The 19,391-nt window shown below is 46.8% G+C and overlaps 2 protein-coding genes across 3 annotated transcripts; one reads left to right on the forward strand and one right to left on the reverse strand.

Annotated features, from left to right (window-relative positions):
* The first annotated feature begins 13,304 nt into the window (after positions 1-13,304).
* NCR3 (natural cytotoxicity triggering receptor 3) lies at positions 13,305-16,354 on the forward strand. 2 transcript variants are annotated; one of them, XM_040463390.1, is made up of 4 exons: positions 13,305-13,836; positions 15,532-15,876; positions 16,016-16,123; positions 16,233-16,354. In XM_040463390.1, exons 1-4 carry the CDS (start codon positions 13,794-13,796, stop codon positions 16,277-16,279), a joined length of 543 nt encoding a protein of 180 aa, XP_040319324.1. In that variant the 5' UTR covers positions 13,305-13,793; the 3' UTR covers positions 16,280-16,354. The 2 variants fall into 2 exon arrangements, with proteins under 2 accessions (XP_040319324.1, XP_040319325.1); XM_040463391.1 differs by lacking the exon at positions 16,016-16,123.
* Positions 16,355-16,808: 454 nt separating this feature from the next.
* LST1 (leukocyte specific transcript 1) lies at positions 16,809-18,396 on the reverse strand. The gene is made up of 4 exons (XM_040463392.1): positions 18,283-18,396; positions 17,815-17,916; positions 17,507-17,529; positions 16,809-17,019 (listed from the first exon to the last, which is right to left on the reverse strand). Exons 1-4 carry the CDS (start codon positions 18,308-18,310, stop codon positions 16,885-16,887), a joined length of 288 nt encoding a protein of 95 aa, XP_040319326.1. The 5' UTR covers positions 18,311-18,396; the 3' UTR covers positions 16,809-16,884.
* Between the last annotated feature and the right edge of the window lie 995 nt (positions 18,397-19,391).

Below are 19,391 nucleotides of genomic sequence, written 5' to 3' on the forward strand. Positions count from 1 at the left end.
AAAAAAAAAAAAAAAAAAAAAACAAACGACCCACTAGAACCCCATGAGAACCCCATGAAATTAGAATCCCATATGAAAGTAGCACTGTGTTGCTAAGGGCCCTTGTTATGATTCCGTGCTCTCCTGGGTAACTGCTGCTTAGAATTAGGCTCCACGGAGTGTGCTTACAGGACAAAAAATATACTGGCCAGAAAACTTGTCTGTGTGTGTGTGTGTGTGTGTGTGTGTGTGTGCTGGAAGTCTTCTGTTTGCCCCTTCTCTCTCCCTCTCCCACACTGCTCTCTGCCCCAGGAAACTGACCTGTACAGACCACACCAAGGGCACCTCTGGCTTCTAGCCAGTTTTGGCTGATGGAGAACCTGGCACATTACATGTATTGCCTTGTCAAAAACCACATCACAGTTTAAAGTTCTTTGTAAGTTTATTAATTTAATTTAATTTAATTTAATTTTTAATGTTAATTTATTTTTGAGACTGTGCGAGAGACGGAGTGCAAGCAGTGGAGGGGTTGAGAGAGGGAGACACAGAATCCGAAGCAGGCTCCAAGCTCCGAGCTGTCAGCACAGAGCCCAATGCGGGGCTCCAACTCACAAACCGCAAGATCATGACCTGAGACAAAGTCGGACACTTAACTGACTGAGCCACTTAGGCGCCCATATTTATTTACTTTTTAAAAGTTTATTTAAGTAATCTCTACACTCATTTGCGGCTCAAACTCATGACCCCAACTTCAAAACTCCCATATTCTACCGACTGAACCGGCTAGGCACCTCCACAGTTTAAAGTTCTTATTTAAGGGGCGCCTGGGTGGCTCAGCTGGTTAAGCGTCCCAACTCTTGATTTTGGCTCAGGTCATGATCACGGTTTGTGAGTTCAAGCCCCACGATGTGCTCTGTGCTGACAGCTCAGAGCCTGGAGAGCCTGCTTCGGATTCTGTGTCTCCTTTCTCTGCCTCTCCCCCGCTCATGCTCTCTCTCTCTCTCTCTCTCAAAAATAAATAAACATTAAAAACATATTTTCAAATAAATAAAAAACAAATGTCTTGTCTTTTAGGGGTGCATGGGTGGCTCAGTCACTTGAGCTTCCAACTCTTGATTTTGGCCCAGGTCCTGACCCCAGAGTTGTGAGATCTAACCCTGCATGGGGCTCTGCACTGAGTGTGGACTTTGCTTAAGATTCTCTCTCTCCCTGTCCGTCACTTCCATTCACTTGCTCTCTCTCTCTAAAAATAATAAGGGGCGCCTGGGTGGCTTGGTTGGTTAAGCATCCAACTTCGGCTCAGGTCATGATCTCACAGTTCATGAGTTCAAGCCCTGCGTCTGGCTCTATGCTGACAGCCCAGAGCCCAGAGCCTGAAGCCTGCTTGGAATTCTGTGTCTCCCTTTCTCTCTGCCCCTCCCCTGCTCACACTCTGTCTCTCCCTCTCAAAAAATAAATAAACACTTGGGGCGCCTGGGTGGCTCAGTCGGTTAAGCGGCCGACTTTGGCTCAGGTCATGATCTCGTGGTCTGTGAGTTCGAGCCCCGCATCGGTCTCTGTGCTGACAGCTCAGAGCCTGGAGCCTGTTTCAGATTCTGTGTCTCCCTCTCTCTGACCCTCCCCTGTTCATGTTCTGTCTCTCCCTGTCTCAAAAATAAATAAAACGTTAAAAAAATTTTTAAAAAAATAAAGAAACATTTAAAAAAATTAAAGACAAGCACTTTTGTTAAAAATAAACAAAAATTAAAAATTACAAATGTCTTTTATTTAATGTGGCAGTAAATAACTGCATGATTTATCCTATTGCAACTTTTTATTTTTTTTATTAAAAATTAAAAAAAAATGTTTATTTATTTTGAGAGAGAGAGAGACAGAGCCTGAGCAAGGGAGGGGCAGAGAGAGAGGGAGACACAGAATCTGAAGTAGGATCCAGGCTCCGAGCTGTCAACACAGAGCCAGACGTGGGACTCCAACTCATGGACTGTGAGATCATGGCCTGAGCCAAAGTTGGACACTTAAGTGACAGAGCCACCCAGGCACCCCGATTGCAAATTTTAAAAAAGTGTTTATTTTGAGAGAGAAAGAGAGTGGGGGAGGAGCAGAGAGAGAGGGAGAGAGAGAATTGCCTGCAGGCTCCGCACTGTCAGCGCAGAGCCCAACTCGGTGCTTGAACTCAGGAACTTTGAGATTATGACCTTACCCAGAATCAAGAGTCAGACACTTAACCGACTGAGCCACCCAGATGCCCCACAACTTTTATTTTTGAAGATTTTATTTATTTATTTATTTATTTATTTATTTATTTATTTATTTATTTTTAGTAATCTCTAGCCCAAGGTGGGGCTTGAATTCACAATCCAGAGATCAAGAGTCACATGCTCATCCACCTGATCCAGCCAGGCGCCCCTCTATTGCAACTTTTAATTAATATTTTTGTAACTATAATGGGTTTACTTTGTTATATATTTTTTATTTTATGCTTTACCAGAATGCCAAAGACATCTGCGGTACAAAATGAGTTAGAATCTCTGCCGTAATCTTTTTCTTCCCTCATTCCTTTGAACCTGGGGTGGTAATATCCCTTGTGATTCCCCTCTACCCCACTCACAGCTTTGTAAATAAATGAGCTCCTCAACCTAATTTGAGGGTGCTGTTTCCTGTGTTCCCCCAGACTCTGACTGATGCCGTGTGCACACGTCTGTATGGAGGGAGTGTGAGGGTCTGGGGAGAAATGGATTTCTGCATCTCTGTTTCTCACTGTCAATGGGTAAAAGGGTTTCCTGGCGTGTGCACCAGACCCAGGGGCTTAACAAGACGCTCTCCTTGAAGCCAGGTGAAAACCTCGGCCTTACTGAAAGCCTTTTCTTTTCTAAAAAGCCTCCTTGTAGGGCTTTGAGGGGAGCACAGCAGCAGTTTACTCCTAAATTTCACCTCTTGTCTCCTGGAAACCATACAGAGCGATAAGGAGATTGGTGTCTCACATACTCACACACACACACACACACACACACACACACACACACACACTACATTTTCACTGAAACTAGGACACCCGACACACCTACAGACTCCAAATTATGAGTACGTGTGCCCAAATTCCACACTGAAAAGGCAGAGGCAGTCCCCAGCAACGTGTCAGGGAAGATTAGGGAGAGAAGGAGGGTCCAAGTGACAGCTCTGAAAAAAACAAATACTCCTTCCTGGGAGGAAGGGCATCACCCGGAGAAGGAAAACCTGAGCGCAGGGCTGATTAAATGGACTCGAATGGGGCGCCTAGGTGGCGCAGTCGGTTAAGCGTCCGACTTCAGCCAGGTCACGATCTCGCGGTCCGGGAGTTCGAGCCCCGCGTCGGGCTCTGGGCTGATGGCTCAGAGCCTGGAGCCTGTTTCCGATTCTGTGTCTCCCTCTCTCTCTGCCCCTCCCCCGTTCATGCTCTGTCTCTCTCTGTCCCAAAAATAAATAAACGTTGAAAAAAAAAATTAAAAAAAAAATAAAAAAAAAATGGACTCGAGTATTGGTAAAAGGTGGAGAGAGAATGTTTTAAAGGAGGGAGAATGTCAGCTCCTGCACTGACAGTGCGGACGGAGCCCGCTTGGGATTTTCTCTCTGCCTCTCTGCCCCTCCCCTGCTCTCTCGCTCGCAAGTGTGTTCTTTCTCTCTCTCTCAGTATAAATAAATAAACATTTTAAAAATAAATAAAAATAACTAAGTGGCCGAAGGGACCCAGAGGTGGCAGATATCAGAAAGTGCCAGCAAAATTCTTTTATTTTTTAAAATTTATTTAAAGTTTATTTATTTATTTAGGGAGAGAGAGAGAGAGAGAGAGAGCAAGAGAGAGAAAGTGGGGAAGGGACAGAGATAGGGAGAGGGAGAATCCCAAGCAGGCTCAGAACCATCAGAGCAGAGCCCGACAAGGGGCTTGAACTCCCAAACCACGAGTTCATGACCTAAGCCGGTCAGACACCGAACCGACTGTGCCCCCAAATTCTCCTTAATGTTAAGTGCATCACCCAAACATTATGCACACTTGGGTGATGACGGCCTGTGAGGCCTCCTGGGAAATAAAGAAGCGTCAGGTTGGGGGTAAACACTTGCTTAACTAGGAGACGCTCTCAGATGCAGAGAAGGTAGTGGCCGTATAGGAGTGCCAAATTAAAAAAATTTTTTTTAAGTTTATTTATTTATTTTGAGAGAGACAGAGACAGCGTGAGTAGGGGAGGGGTAGAGAGAGAGAGAATCCCAAGCAGGCTCCACACTGGCAGCACATAGCCTGAGGCAGGGTTCAACCTCAGGAAACCCTGAGGTCACAACCTGAGCCGAAACTGAAACTGAGACTCAGTAGCTTGACTGACCGAGCCACCGAGGCGCCCTAGGGGTGCCAAATTTTAAGGAAATAATCCACTGTTATGGCAAAAGTGGAGAAGCCCTTGAACTTGTAAATCTGGAAATCCATCTTGGACCCTCTCCTCACCCCCCCTCACAAGGCACTCCTGCCAACAGTTGAGAAAACTCGATCTCATTTAAATATGAGTGACGAAAAGAAATGAACATTTGAAGAAAAAAAAAAGCACCTGGCTGGCTCAGTTGGTAGAGCATGACTCTTGAACTCAGGGTCCTGAGTTCAAGTCCCACATTGGACATACAGTTTCTTTAGAAAAAGAAAAAGGAAAAAAAAAAAAAAAAAGAAAAAGAAATGAACAAAGACTGTATTCCATTAGCTATGAGAAAAAAGGTAAAAAAAGAGCAACACAATTTACTGACAGATGACAACGCACCAGAAATACATGGCCAAAACCTCGTGGAAATTGTAACCCAAAATTCCATCATGAATTGAAACACAGCAGAACTTGGTGTAGCCTTTTAGCAGTGAAGGAAGGACACACATCAGAAATACAAGTACTCGGAGAACAGATGATAGATAACAAGAGGGTATGAATGCGAACAGGAAGAAAGACGCAGAAGAAAAATACAAAACTATTTCAAAAGTGAACACTAGGGTGACTTAGTGGCTCAGTGGGTTGAGCGTCGGACTTCAGCTCAGGTCAAGATCTCGCAGTCAGTGAGTTGGAGCCTGTTGTTGGGCTCTGTGCTGACAGCTCAGAGCCTGGAGCCTGCTTCAGATTCTGTGTCTCCCCCTCTCTCTAACCCTCCCCCACTGGTGCTCTCTCTCACTCTGTCTCTCAAAAATCAATGTTAAAAAAAATAAAAACAAAAGTGAACACTAAATTTCATGGGAGAATAAAGACATACATTCATAATTGTTTTTTTTTAATTTTTTTAATGTTTACTTATTTTTGAGACAGAGAGACAGAGCATGAACAGGGGAGGGTCAGAGAGAGGGAGACACAGAATCCAAAGCAGGCTCCAGACTCTGAGCTGTCAGCACAGAGCCCGACACAGGACTCGAACCCACGGGCTGTGAGATCATGACCTGAGTCAAAGTCGAACGCTTAACCAACTGAGCACCCAGGTGCCCATAATTTTAAAAATCATAAATGACTTGTGAAATGGGTTTTTTCCTGCTTATAGAATTTGAGTAGTTATCATGAACAAAATCTGTCAACCGCTTTTATTGTATTGACTGCGATGGTCAGGTGGATTTTCCTCCTTAATCTCTTAATGCAATGAATTGCATGAACAGAATTAGAAATTGCATGAATAGTGAATTACTTTCCTAGGATAAACACTGGTTAGGTTGTTTTGTATTATTTATTCAATTTTGGTTTAGGTTTTTAAATATTTTTATTAAGTTCTTTTTTTCTTGCATCTATATTCATGAGTGAAATTGTTTTATAATTTTACTTTCTCAATTTGCCCTTGCCTGGCTTTTGTATGAAGATTACATTAATCTCATGAATTAAGTTGAGAAACTTTTCCTGTTTCCTGACAGCTAGAATAATTTTTATATGACTGGAATGATCTCTGGTTTGGAAGTTTTATAACTATCTGGGTTTGGTGATTTTTTTTTTTTTTAAATTGTTTTCAACGTTTTTTATTTATTTTTGGGACAGAGAGAGACAGAGCATGAACGGGGGAGGGGCAGAGAGAGAGGGAGACACAGAATCGGAAACAGGCTCCAGGCTCCGAGCCATCAGCCCAGAGCCTGACGCGGGGCTCGAACTCACGGACCGCGAGATCGTGACCTGGCTGAAGTCGGATGCTTAACCGACTGTGCCACCCAGGCGCCCCGGTGATTTTTTTTTGATGGCTAAATTTGTTTTTCTAAGTTTATTTAAGTAATCTCTACATTCAACATGGGGCTCGAACTCATGACCCCAAGATTAAGAATCACATGCTCTTCTGACTGAGCCAGCCAGACACCCCACTGGTGGCTAAATTTTTTTTTTTTTATAAAGTTTTTATTTATTATTTATTTATTTTGAAAGAGAGAGAGAGAGCGCAAATGTGGAAAGGGCAGAGAGAGAGCGAAAGAGAATCCCAAGCAGGCTTGGTCTTGTCATCTTGGGGCCTGATGCAGGGCTTGGGCTCAAACCCACAAGCTGTGATATCATGACCTGACCCGAAATCAAGAGTCACACTTAAGTGACTGAGCCACGAAGGCACCCCTGGTCAGAGATTTTTTAATATTAGTAGCCTTTGTAAATATATATATTTTTTCTGCTCTATTTTTTCTTTTCTTTTCTTTTTTTAAATGTTCGTTTTATTTTTGAGAGGGGTGGCAGAGGGGCAGAGAGAGAGGGAAACCAAGAATTCAGAGCAGGCTCTGTGCTATTAGCACAGAGCCCGACCAGGGCTCGAACCCATGAACCGTGAGATCATGACCCGAGCAGGAGTTGGATGCTCAATCCACTGAGCAACCCAGGCACCCCTCTATTTTCTTCTATATTTCATTAATTTTTTAAAAAAATTTTTAACGTTTATTTATTTTTGAGACAGAGAGAGACAGAGCATGAACGGGGGAGGGGCAGAGAGAGAGGGAGACACAGAATCGGAAGCAGGCTCCAGACTCTGAGCCATCAGCCCAGAGCCCGACGCGGGGCTCGAACTCACGGACCGTGAGATCGTGACCTGAGCTGAAGTCGGACGCTTAACCGACTGAGCCACCCAGGCGCCCCTATATTTCATTAATTTTTAAAAATTTTTATTTGAAGGCAAACCATAAGAGACTCTTAAATACTGAGAATAAACTGAGGGTTGACGGGGGGTAGTGGAGGAGGGGAAAGTGGGTGATGGGTATTGAGGAAGGCACCTGTCGGGATGAACACTGGGTGTTGTATGGAGACCAATTTGACAATAAATTTCATATTAAAATTTTTTTTTATTTGAGAGAGACTGTGAGTGGGGGCCGGGGTAGAGGGAGAGAGAGAATCCTAAGCAACTGTGGGCTCAATTTCTATCTCACGAGTGTGAGATCACTACCTGAGCCAAAATCAGTTGCTTAAGCAACTGAGCCACCCAGGCTCCCCTATTTCATTAATTTCTAAAAGTATCTTTATTATTTTCTTTCTTAATTTTTTAGGATTGTTCTGTGCTCTTTTTCTAATTTCTTGAAATACCTGTCCAATTCAATGACTTTCGAATTTTCCTTCCTAATATACACATTTATTTTTTTCATGAATTGTTCTAGCTACATTCCATAGTTTAGATAGGCAGTGTTTTCACTGTCATTCAGTTCAAAATATTTTATTTTAATTTTTTTAAAGTTTATTTATTTTGAGAGAGAGAGACAGAGAGAGAGGGAGAAAACAAGTGGGGGAGGGGCAGAGAAAGGGAGAGACAGAATCCCAAGGAAGCTCCATGCTGTCAACATAAAGCAGGATGTGGGGCTCAAAACCAGGAACCTTGAGATCATGTCAAGATCAAGAATCAGACACTTAACTGACTCAGCCACCCAGGTGCCCCCAGTTCAAATATTTTAAATTCTATTATAATATCTTGTTTAACATTTTCATTACAGGTAGATTCTAAAGTTTAAAAGTACATTAAAAAACATTTAAAAAAATTTCCAAGCATATAATAAATATTCTTTGTTATTGTTCTTAAATTGTCATGGCTTTTGGGCAGCAATTGTGGTTTATATGATTTTGATTCTTTTTTTTCTAAGTGTCTATGTTGTACCTGAAGAAAAAAATACATATTTTCTAGTTTTTCTAGGATCCTACATATTTCTTCTAGATCAAGCTTGTTAACTATCCAGTTTCACTCTTCTGTGTTGTTAGTAATTATTTGCCTGTTTGATTTGTCAGTTTCTGATGGACGTGAGTTAAAGTTTTCCTTTAATATTGTAGGTTAATTTTTTTTTTTTTTTTTAAAGAACCTTGTACTGAGAATCTGAGGGCATCTGGGAGTGGTCCCAGCCAGTCTGGTGGAGTCAGGGAATGCTTTTTGGTAGAGGTAGCAATGGGTCCCCAGAGGAAAAAAGGTGAGTGCGTTGCCAGCTTTGGCTCATTCCCCCACCCAGAGAGAAATGGGGGGGAAGAGAGTGAGATGGGTGGGGGAAAGAGATGTGCTGGAAGATGGGGAAACAGAAAGAATATAGAGAGAAATGGGGGAAGAGAGAGACATGACTGGAGAGATAGGTACCTGGCACATGGTAGGCACTCACCAAATATTGGCTGAATGAATGAATTAGTGAATAAGCAAATGTATGTGTGTAGGGGTGAAGGGGGCTGGGTAAAGATGTGTAGAGAGATATAGGGTGTGGATAGAGAGATAGGGAAGAAACAAGTTATACGAATAAAGATAGTGAGAAGAAGGAGTTGTGGACACAGATGTGGGAGATACAAGAGAAGGGGAGAGGTGAAGAAAGACATAGGGAAGATGAAGACAGAATGTCTGGCGTGTGGACGGAACTCAGTAAAAGCGTTGTTGAATGGATGGTTGAGCCTCCACGCTTGGAGAGGGAGGTGTGGAATGGATATTGAGAAGAAACCACACTGTCCATTAGAGAAGCAATTGTACTAGTTTCATACTGAGGTAACGAGGGCCTTGATTACAGTGAGAATTAAGAGGTGGGAAAATACCCAAGATATTTCAGGGGCAGAATGGACAGGATTTGGAGATGGATAGGATCGGGGAACTGAGGGAGAAAGTAGAAAAACACAAATCCCAGGGTTTTTTTTTTTTTATGTTTAATTACTAATTTTTGAGAGACAGCACAAGCCAGGGAGGGGCAGAGAGAGAGAGAGAGAGAGAGAGAGAGAATCCCAAGCAGGCTCCAGACTCTGAGCTGTCAGCATGCAGCCCGACGTGGGGCTTGAACCCACAAACTGTGAGATCATGACCTGGGCCGAAGTCGGACGTTCAACTGACTGAGCCACCCAGGCGCCCATATAAATCCCACGTTTTTACCTTAAGTGATGGGGTGGACTGTGTTTCCATTCATCGAGATGGGGAATATAGGAAGCTGACCCAGTTTGGGTGGACACGGATGATTTTGAAATGCCTGTGAAACACTCTGGAGGAGATATCTAGAGGGCAGGTAGATATTCTGGACTCAGGTGTCAAGAAAGAGGCCTAAGGGGCACCTGGGTGGCTCAGTCGGTTAGGCGTCCAACTTTGGCTCAGGTCATGATCTCACGGTTTGTGAGTTCGAGCCCCGCATCGGGCTCTGTGCTGACAGCTCAGAGCCTGGAACCTGCCTTGGATTCTGTGTCTCCGTCTCTCTCTGCCCCTCCCCACTTGTGCTCTGTCTCTCTCTGTCTATCAAAAATAAATTTTAAACAATGAAAAAAAAAAAAAAGAGGCCTGAGGTGAAGGTGTAGACGGAGATGGAGATACAGACTGGAGACTTGACAGGGAATAAGAAGTAGTAAAAACTGGCTACATACAACAAGATTGCCTAGGTGAGCCCCATGGTAGATGCTCAAAATTTGTCGAATGAAAGTGAAAGAGAAAAAACTCAGAAGTCTCCAACAGCTGAATTGTGTGTGAAAGCACATGCATAGGCTACAGGAGTCTGGAGGGACTCAGGCCTGATCGATTTATGTCCCTGGGAAAGGGGAGGTAAGATTCCAACCATGGTAACATGATTTACGGTGTAGGCCATGTAGAATCAAGGTGGTGGTTGGAGTAGACAAGGTAGAGCAACTGTGAAATTAGTGTATTGAAAGATCATTTGCAAGACATATGAGAATGTTCATACAACCCAGTTGCACATCATTAGATGAGTGGATAAACTGTGGTACATCTGTATTATGGAATACCACTTGGCAATAAAAAGGAACAGGCTACTGGAGCACCGGGGTGACTCAGTCAGCTAAGCATCAGACTCTCTCTGTCTCTCTCTTTTTAACGTTTATTTATTTTCGAGAGACAGAGAGTGAGCGGGTGAGGGGCAGAGAGAGAGGGAGACACATAAGCCGAAGCAGGCTCCAGGCTCTGAGCTGTCAGCACAGAGCCTGATGTGGGACTCTAACCCAAGGACCACGAAATCATGACCTGAGCTGAAGTCAGATGCTTAACTGACAGAGCCACCCACATGCCCCAACATCAGACTCTTCATTTCAGCTCAGGTTTTGATCTCACGGTTTATGAGTTTGAGCCCCACATGGGGCTATTCACTGACAGCGCGGAGCCTGCTTGGGATTCTCTGTCTCCTTTTCTCTCTGCCCCTCTCCTGCTCTCTTTCAAAAATGCATAAATAAGCATTAAAAAAAAAAAAAAAACAACCAAGCTACTGATACATGCAACAATAAATGAATCTCACAGACATTATACAGAATGAAAGAAGCCATATGCAGGAGTGTGTACTATATGATTACACTTACATGAAGTTCAAGAATAGAGGCATAATATAGGGATATAAATCTACAGGGGTATAAATCAGTGGTTGGTTCTGGGAGGGGAGAGGGATTGACCGAAAAGAGACATGGGGGAATTTTCTGGGGTGATGGAAATGATCTGTATCTCATTTGCAATGTTGTTTACATGGATGTGTAGATTTGCCAGAGGATATCAAACTGTACATCTAAGATCTGTGCGTTTTACTGCAAAGAATTACACCTCAATGTTTAGAAATACCATTTCCATGGACATTGAGTCTCCCAGAGAGATAGCAGAGGCTGGAACAGAGAGGAAGCTAGAGAGTTAGGTGCCTGCTCTTGGTGAATGTGAAGGAGATTAGATAATGAGGGCAAGGAGACTGCAGGTGGTGAGGTCCGATGCAGGAACCTCAAGAGTAGCTGTGGTTAGAGGTTGAAAGTAGAACCTGGGGGCCACGAATTAGTTGAAAATCTTTAAAAAGACTTGGCCAGAGGAGAAGTCCACCACATCTCACCACTACCAACACAGGAAGGAACCCCAGGTGAGGTGGGGTGGCTGTGCTAGGATTCCAGAGTTCCTTCTGTGTCTTCACCTTTTTTCCTGCTCTGAGCTCTGAGTTATTTGTTAATTGGTCCTGGCCACCCTCAAGGCAGCCTAGAGTGAGGTGTTAAAGAAGCTGGATCAGAGGGGTGCCTGGCTGGCTCAGTCAGTAAAGCATGGACTCTTGATCTTGGGGTTGTGAATTCAAGCCCCGTGTTGGGTATAGAGACTACTTAAAAATAAAATCTTTAAAAAAAAAGTTGGTTTCAAATAAATAAATAAATAAATAAATAAATAAATAAGTTAGATCACAGATGTACATACATCCACTTCACAACTTCTTTATTCATTGGCTTTCCTCTTGAGTCCCTGGTAAAAGTATCTTTGAAAAATTCCATCCTTGTGCTGATTAGTGCATCAGTTCCTGTCCTGCAGGTTAAAGTTCCTTAGAGAGTCTCAGAGTTATTGAAAAGGGTCCTTGAATCTACACTTCTACCAGGATTTATTGTAGATGGACTTAAAAAAAAAAAATCCAAGTACAATCTTTGGAATCCACAACATTTTTGGATATTGGAAATCTTAGGTACAGAAAAGAGGTAGAGCAAGATACCCTTGAGTTCAGGCAGAGCTTAACCATGGTCATCCTAGCCCCAGACTGGGGAGGGGCTAGGGACTAACATACACTGAGCATCCAGGACAGTGAAGTCTGGAAATTGACAGATGCTATTCACATTCACAGATGTGTAAGCAGGGGAACCAGGGCTCCAACTTAGGCTGACTTGACTTCAAAGCCGCATTGTCCTGAGACATGGAGCAGTGCCACGTGATTGAGCGTGTACTGTAGAAGTATGGAGTTTTATCTTCAGGCCGGTGGCGCTTCCCAGCCCTACAGCCCCAGTCCACTGGTGGTGATTTCTGCTCCCTCCTCAAGTTGCTTATCATAGTTGAGTAGAAGAAACCATTTCTTCCACATTGACTCTTTGGGGTGGAGATGGTCTGTTGATAGGATGAGGCAAGGTAAGGGACTGGACGGAAGCTGGAATTGAGGCCCTTTTGAGAAAAACCACTTCTGGGTGTCTCAGGACTCCCCAGGCTCCATGACCACCAGGGGGCAGCCCTTGCCTAGCCATGACACCTCAATTCCACGCCCTCAGGTTAGGGGCCCTGAGGAGGAAGTCAGTCTCCTGATGGAGAAAGATCGAGTCAGTCCTTCCCAGATTATGTGGCCTATGTTCTTGTGCAGGTGGTTCAGAGAGGTTAAATAATTTGCTCAAGATCATATAACTAGTTTGTTGGGGATTTTGCATTTGAACCCAGCCTGACTCCAAGCCAGCATCCTTAACCATGCGATTACTGTTTCCCCAAGACAAAACTCCAGATCACTGCAGGGAAGACTGGGAATTGCAATCCACGAATGTATTGTGAAACAGAGCTAGAAACAGGGACACAAAGGGAAGAAGATGTATTAATATAAAAGGAGCCAGAACTGTGGGGTGAGGGTTGTTAACCCTAACCTTAACCCTAACCCTTTGTGCCCATGTCTCATGAGGAGCATTGTATACGTAACCCTCCTTTTCTAGGTGCTGTGCTATCTCATTCGGTGTGTAATGCATTTACAAGAGTCTGTGGTATATTCTTGTACCATTCCCTATATAACCCTGGAGTTATGAACTCAATGTCTTTCCTTCGTGTCTGTAAGAGTATTTTTCATGTAATGAGCACTTGGTAGTTTCTCAAGAAATGCTAGCTAAGTAGTGAATAAAATAATAAATGAGTCGGTTTACTGGTGGATGATAAGTGCTTGCAGAACACAATAGGGTAAAGCAGCCCTCAGCGAGAGGTATACTCCTTTAATGGAGACCTGAATATGAAAGAGTACAAATCTCTCCATCCCTTGCACTTGGCCAAACCACCCAAGTCCACACAATCTAAGTAAAACAGGTTGATTGCTATGCAAATGAACCTTCCAAACAAAGACCCTAGCAACCACCTGCTGCCACCACCAATCAGCTTGCTTCTCCTAATCCCCTCCATTATAGAATTTCTAGAGCAGCCTTGGGGGAGGGCCAGCCTAAAGGGAACAGATGGGATGGGCCTGGGCACTGCTGAGCCAAGATGAGGGGAAGTAGGTTAGCTCTGAGCCCAGGAGGGTTTCTGGAGCCTTATTCTGAGTAAAGCGTTGGTCTTCTCGAACCTCAGAAGATAGGGGAACCACATCCTGGTCTCACCCACCCACCCTCGTGTTAGCAGCCATCTAAGCCCCACCCTAGCCCTCAAACACTTGGGTCACTTGACCATGTTTTGCCCCTACCTCCTAGTGACCCAGATATTGCCATTAGCAGCATCCTCTCTCCTCAGGGAGGCAAGAATTTGATGCCTGAGGTCCTAGGCAGTTGAGGTCTTTGACAAGTGATGTGAGAGTCCTGTGTGTCATAAGAAGCTCTCCACCTCCATCTGGCAACCCTGGCCACGAGTAGTAGGTTGTTCTTTCTCCACCCAGAGCTTACCGCTCAGGTCCCCCTCGCCAATTGAAACAAACACCCTCTGACATGCCCCGGATGCTGTTGCTCCTCGTTATCATGGTCCATCCAGGTGAGAGGGCTTTCTCCCAGAACCCTGAGGGGGTGTGCGGCTGGGAGGAGGGTGGATGGGGGGAGGCTGACCTGGAGGCCTGAGGGGAGTGGCCAGGAAAGGAAACAGGGAGCAGGTGGGGTCCTCCGTAAAGCTGATGCAACGCGGACACCCCCCAGTTCACAATTCCCTCCATGTCTCCGTGTTGTCCGCTGGGAGCGTCACTCCCCAGCTTCCATCCCAGAGGCCCTTTCTTCTCAGCTGCCACCCTAGTAAGATAAAGTTGAAAGAACCAGTATAAAGGGCTTAAAGAAGGAAGAGGTGAATTTTTTTTTCTGAAGCGGTCAATTTTAATTTGATGAGCTTAATAAGCCTATTAAACAAGTCTTATTATCTAGGGTCTAGATGTAATTAGGAGTTTGGGAGACCTAATTAACTCTAAGGGAAGTTTCTTAATGAAACTGATTTTAATTAACTGAGAGACTTTAACTATGAGCCATATCCATTAACTACATGCAGTGTGGACTCCAGACCCAAAGTTTTAGCATCAGCTGGGAACCTGGGGCAAATTCTCAGGCCCCACTCTTAAACCACTGAGTAAATGTCTCTGGGGGTAGGGCCCAGGAATCTATTTGAACAAACACTCTGGGTGATTCCCATGTGCTCTCAAATTTGAGAACTTCTGAAATAGAAGAATGGCAGGTGAATTTCATCAACTAGAGAATCCAATTGGAGATTTTACTAATTGGTTTAATTCATCAATTTGGATGAGTTAGATAGGGATTTTCATCAATTAGAGCCACGTCGTCACCAGAAGACTTAATTAGTTGATGCTCTTTAACAAAAAACAAAGTAGCAAGGGTGGTATACTATATATAGTATGTCACTGGTGTGAAAATAATACCTGGAATAATATAGTTAATTATTAGCTAACTAGGGAGCCGCGTTCATTAATGAACTTCAATTTTAATGTGACAGGTTAAATTTCAGCAAGAACCTACTAGTGAATGTAGCAGGGGAGTGGTGGGAGGGGGCAAGGATGACAGTTGGTATAAGAAAGAGTTTGAAAAACTAATTTTTATTATTTATTTATTTTAAATATGTTGTTAAAGGTTTATTTATTTTGAGAGAGAGAGCAAGAGAGAGAGCATGGGCAGGGAAGGGGCAGAGAGAGAGAGATAGAGTGAGAATCCCAAGCAGGCTCTGCACTGTCAGTGCAGAGCCCCACATGGGGCTTGAACTCACGAACTGTGAGATCATGACCTGAGCTGAAACCAAGAGTCAGGCGCTTAACTTACTGAGCCACCCAGGTGCGCCAATATTTATTTATTTTAGAGAGAGAGCATGATTGATCGGGGAAGAGGGACAGAGGGGGAGAGAGAGGTGGGGGAAGAGAGAATCTTAAGCAGGCTCCACACTCAGCACAGAGCACGACGTGGGGGCTCCATCCCATGACCCTGGGTCTGTGTCAAAATCAAAAGTTAGATGTTCAAGTGACTGAGCCACCCAGGTGCCCCCGAAAAACTATTTAAATAAGCAATGTTAAGAAATTAGCCTGGTGGAGAGAAAAGGGTTTCATGAGGTACCAAAGTGCTTGGCCCTCTGGGTCCTCCGTGAGTTGGGGACACAGCTGGGATATTCTACGGCAAGCTCTTGGTCCTTTTTCTTTACTGTAAGTGGGGAGGCATTTCTCTGGGTCTTCTCTCTGCCTGCCAGGATCCTGTGTTCTCTGGGTGTTCCAGCCCCCTGAGATTCGTACCCAGGAGGGCTCTGCTGCCCTCTTGCCCTGCTCCTTCAATGCCAGCAGAGGGAGGCTGGCCATTGGCTCTGTCGCGTGGTACCGGGACAAGGTGGCCCCAGGGAAGGAAGTGAGGAATGAGACGCCAGAGTTCAGGGGCCGCCTGGCCCCTCTTGCCTCTTCCCGTTTCCTCTGTGACCACCAGGCTGAGCTGCACATCTGGGATACCCAAGACTGTGACACTGGAGTCTACGTGTGCAGGGTGGAGGTGCTGGGTCTTGGTGCTGGAACAGGGAATGGGACTCTGCTGGTGATAGAAAAAGGTGAGGTGGGAGGCCCCTCTCCCCGGAAGTTGGGAATCTTTCCCTGAGGCCTCCTGCTCTCTGTCCCTCCCTGAGCCTGTGCATGCTTCTTCCTGAGGCCCCCCCTTACCAAGCCCTTCCTTCTACCGCCTACATTCAGGACCTCCTTGGCTGGGGGCCAGCACAGTCCTCCTCCTTCGGGCGGCATTCTATGCCTTCAGCTTTATCTCTGTGGCCATGGGCAGCACCATCTATTACCAAGGCAAATGTAAGGAATGGGGCCAGGGCAATGGTGGAAGAGAGCTGGAGGAGGGGGAGACAGAGACCAGGAAGAGGAGGGCTGTGGCGATGGGCAACCCCTGTTGTCTCTCCTGCAGGCCACTGTCACCTGGGAACATGCTGCCACTCCTCAGATGGCCTCTGATGAGTGATTCGAGACCTCAGCCATCCCAACCCTCTTCAAGAGACCCCAATAAATCCTTCTCTGCCCCACCACTAACTCCTTATGAGTCTCATGTTTTTCCTTTTCCATTCTCCAGGTACCCAAAAATGTCCCTCTCTGGGGTCCCCTGACTCTTCCTAACTCTCCCTTCTGCCAAGCCTGGCCTGGAAAGGTCCAAGGAGCGACCTTCCCAGTAATTGTGTCTGGAGCCTCTCCCATCACCATCCAGGACTCAACACCTCCACCTCTCTGGGGTGCAGGGGGCTAGGTCTGATTCTCCTGAGAAATGGGGCATATGGGATCGGATTAGCCCCACCTGTTAACTCCCCATTCCAGCCAGGCTCACACATGTACCCTTTCTGGCCTTCAGGGAAGCTTGGGTTCCTAAACACCCGAGAAATGACTACTCGACCCCAGAGTGGGTGGGAAGATAACCTTGCTTAAGTTTTGATGGCAGTCATGCTGAAATGGGACTGAGTTGAGTTGAACTGAGAACCCCAAGGCACAGAAGGTGGTGAGACCACGGTCTTTACTGGGTGGGCCACAGTCCTGGGTTGGGGGAAGGCGTTTGGGGGAGCTCAGGTGGATTACTTCTTGGCAATGCAGGCATAGTCACTGCTGGGGTCCTCCTTGGAGCCTTCCCTTTGGCTGAGGCCAGGCCCCTCACGGCAAGGCACGGACAGCAGAGATGCGTAGTGGAGCTCTTGCTCTGAGAGCTGGGCCTGGGGCGGGGGTAGAAGGTGCTGCTGGGAGGTCACCGGAGGAGCCCCCTCCCCTGGGTCCTTCCTTGTGCTGCTGCCCACCCCGCTGTACCTCATTGCCTCCTCAGTGCTCCCTGCCCTCTGTCTCTGCCAGCCTAAACTCCTGCTCATTTCTCTCATTGCCTTCCTCCCTGCGTCTCTGTTGTCATTATTCTCTCTCTTTTTCCCTCCCCCTGCATCTCTCTCTCTCCTTCTCCGTCTGATTTTCTCTCTCACTCTCTGTCTCTCTCACTGCTTCCACACTCTTTCTCCTTTCTTATTACCTTTTCCTTCCTCTATACACTTTCTCTCTGCTTTGCTTCTCATCCTTATTTCTCTTTTTCTCCCCCTTTTTTTCTCTGCGTCTCTGGCTCTCTTGTGCCCCTGTGTTCCCTCTCTTCTCTTGCTCTCCCTTCTCAGCCCTCAGCCTGCTCGTCCCCATCACCCACTCCCCCGCCCCCGGACTCACCCAGCTCCTCTCCAGCCTCCTCACTGGAAGAAAAGAAGAAACTCAGCAGGGCCCCCCCACTTCCCCCATCACTCTCCCAACCCCAGCGGTGTTGCCTCACTTGCTGACATCTCTGTGGTTCCCATGGCCCAAACCAAACGCCCGCCTGCCTCTCTCTTTGGACACCGTCCTCCCCTCTCTCCCACCCTCCTCTCCCAGGGTGTGTGGGAATTGACGGGGCCTTCTGGGAAAGCAGCGGGAGAGGGGGTGCGTGGGGGCAACATGGGGCATTGTGGTGGGCGAATGAGGGAGGTGAGGCTGGGGCTCACCTTTCCGATGGAGCCGACACAGACAGGCAGACAGAACGACCACAGCCAGGAGCAGGAGCCCCCCCAGCCCCAGGCTGCTGCCAAATAGGTAAAGGCATATACCTGCGGCGAGAAGGGGTAGGTATCAGGGACCCATTTCTCCCTTCAGCTTCCCCCATCCTCCTGGTTGGCCGAGGGTATCTCAGCTTCCCTATCCAACAGCGTTAGAGGCAGAAAAGCAGACTCAGATTCTTCATCCGGATCTGGTTTATCTCACCTCCTATCAGAGGTGCCCACCTCTCACCTGTTACCTCACCCACACCCATGACCACCGGCCCGTCAGAGGCTTCCCACTGCCATCTGTGCCGTCTCTGGGCCTCCCCATGAGGTCCCCTGCCCACCTGGACCGAGTGTCCTCTGACCACCTACTCATGAACGCACACACTGCTGTTTACCCACAACCCTCCCCTGTGCAGAGGGCTACCTTACCCTCTTTCCATTCCTTATAAGCTCCCATTAGGTCGAGCACTGAAGACTGGCCTGGAAGTCAGGAAACCTGGTCCCTGCTCTGCTAGCCTAAATGGCCCGGGGAGAGTCACGTGCCTCAAGTTCCTCATCTGTGAAGTGCGGGGCCCTCTGTTACAATTGTTCCAGGGCTGAGGAGCCCCACTTATGTGCCAACCCTGAACCGGGCACTTTCCATTTGTCACTGCGAATCCCCACAACGTAGGGTACTACGGTGCCTGTTTCCCTGGTGGGGAACCTCAGGCTTGAGTTCAGACTCTTACTTACAAGGAGGTCCAGCCCAGAAGTGGCAGAGCTGGGGTTCAAAGCCAGCTGTGTCAGCCCCAGCATATACCCCTATTCCTCTGCCCTCGGCTGACCGGGTAGTTCATAGGGGCCTCTCCAGCATGGGATGGTTTTAGGTTCTGGTGAGTGGCTGTTGGAGGAGGAGGAAACACGGTTTTGAGTGTATGTGTGGACCCGTGAAAAACAGGGAGGGTGGTGTCCAGGACTACCTGGCAGTTGGGGCTGCTCCCCCAGCCCCAGAGCCACTCAGGAGAGCAGGGCCCAATTCGGGTGGAGAGCCACTTCTCATGGGCAGATACTGCTAGGGCTGAAGTAGGGCATGGAGGAGTGTCTGGGCCCCATAACTTCCCCTCAGGCACTTCCTGCCCCGTAACCACTGGTTCCTGTTTGAGGACAAAGAGGGGGTAGCTGACTTCACACCAGAGCCAGCTGCACTGACCAGGGTCTAGAAACTGGGACCCTCCTGGGTTCAAGAAGAATGCTGGGGGTGTGCATGTGGTTGGATTGGGGAGCAGAAACACAGGTGGAGAGGAGAGAGCCTGAGGTAGCCACGAAGAGAAGTGGGGGCAGAAGTGGATTGTATTAAATTCTTTAGGGAGCAGAGGCAGAGGCTGGACAGCAGATGACTCCAGGGCCCCGGGAACCTCAAAGCCGTACTCTCTTCCCTCAGCTTCACCTCACTGTGGGGTGTGACTGCCTCACCTCCCCCTCCCCCCTCCCCTCCCCCCTGCTCCCCAGGGTTCCTGCTCTCTCCCGGCTTATCCAGAGTCTGCGGCCTGCTGGTAGAC

The sequence above is a fragment of the Herpailurus yagouaroundi genome, unplaced genomic scaffold, assembly GCF_014898765.1.
Source record: "Herpailurus yagouaroundi ecotype Mexico unplaced genomic scaffold, PumYag 393, whole genome shotgun sequence".
NCBI classification, from domain to species: domain Eukaryota; kingdom Metazoa; phylum Chordata; class Mammalia; order Carnivora; family Felidae; genus Herpailurus; species Herpailurus yagouaroundi.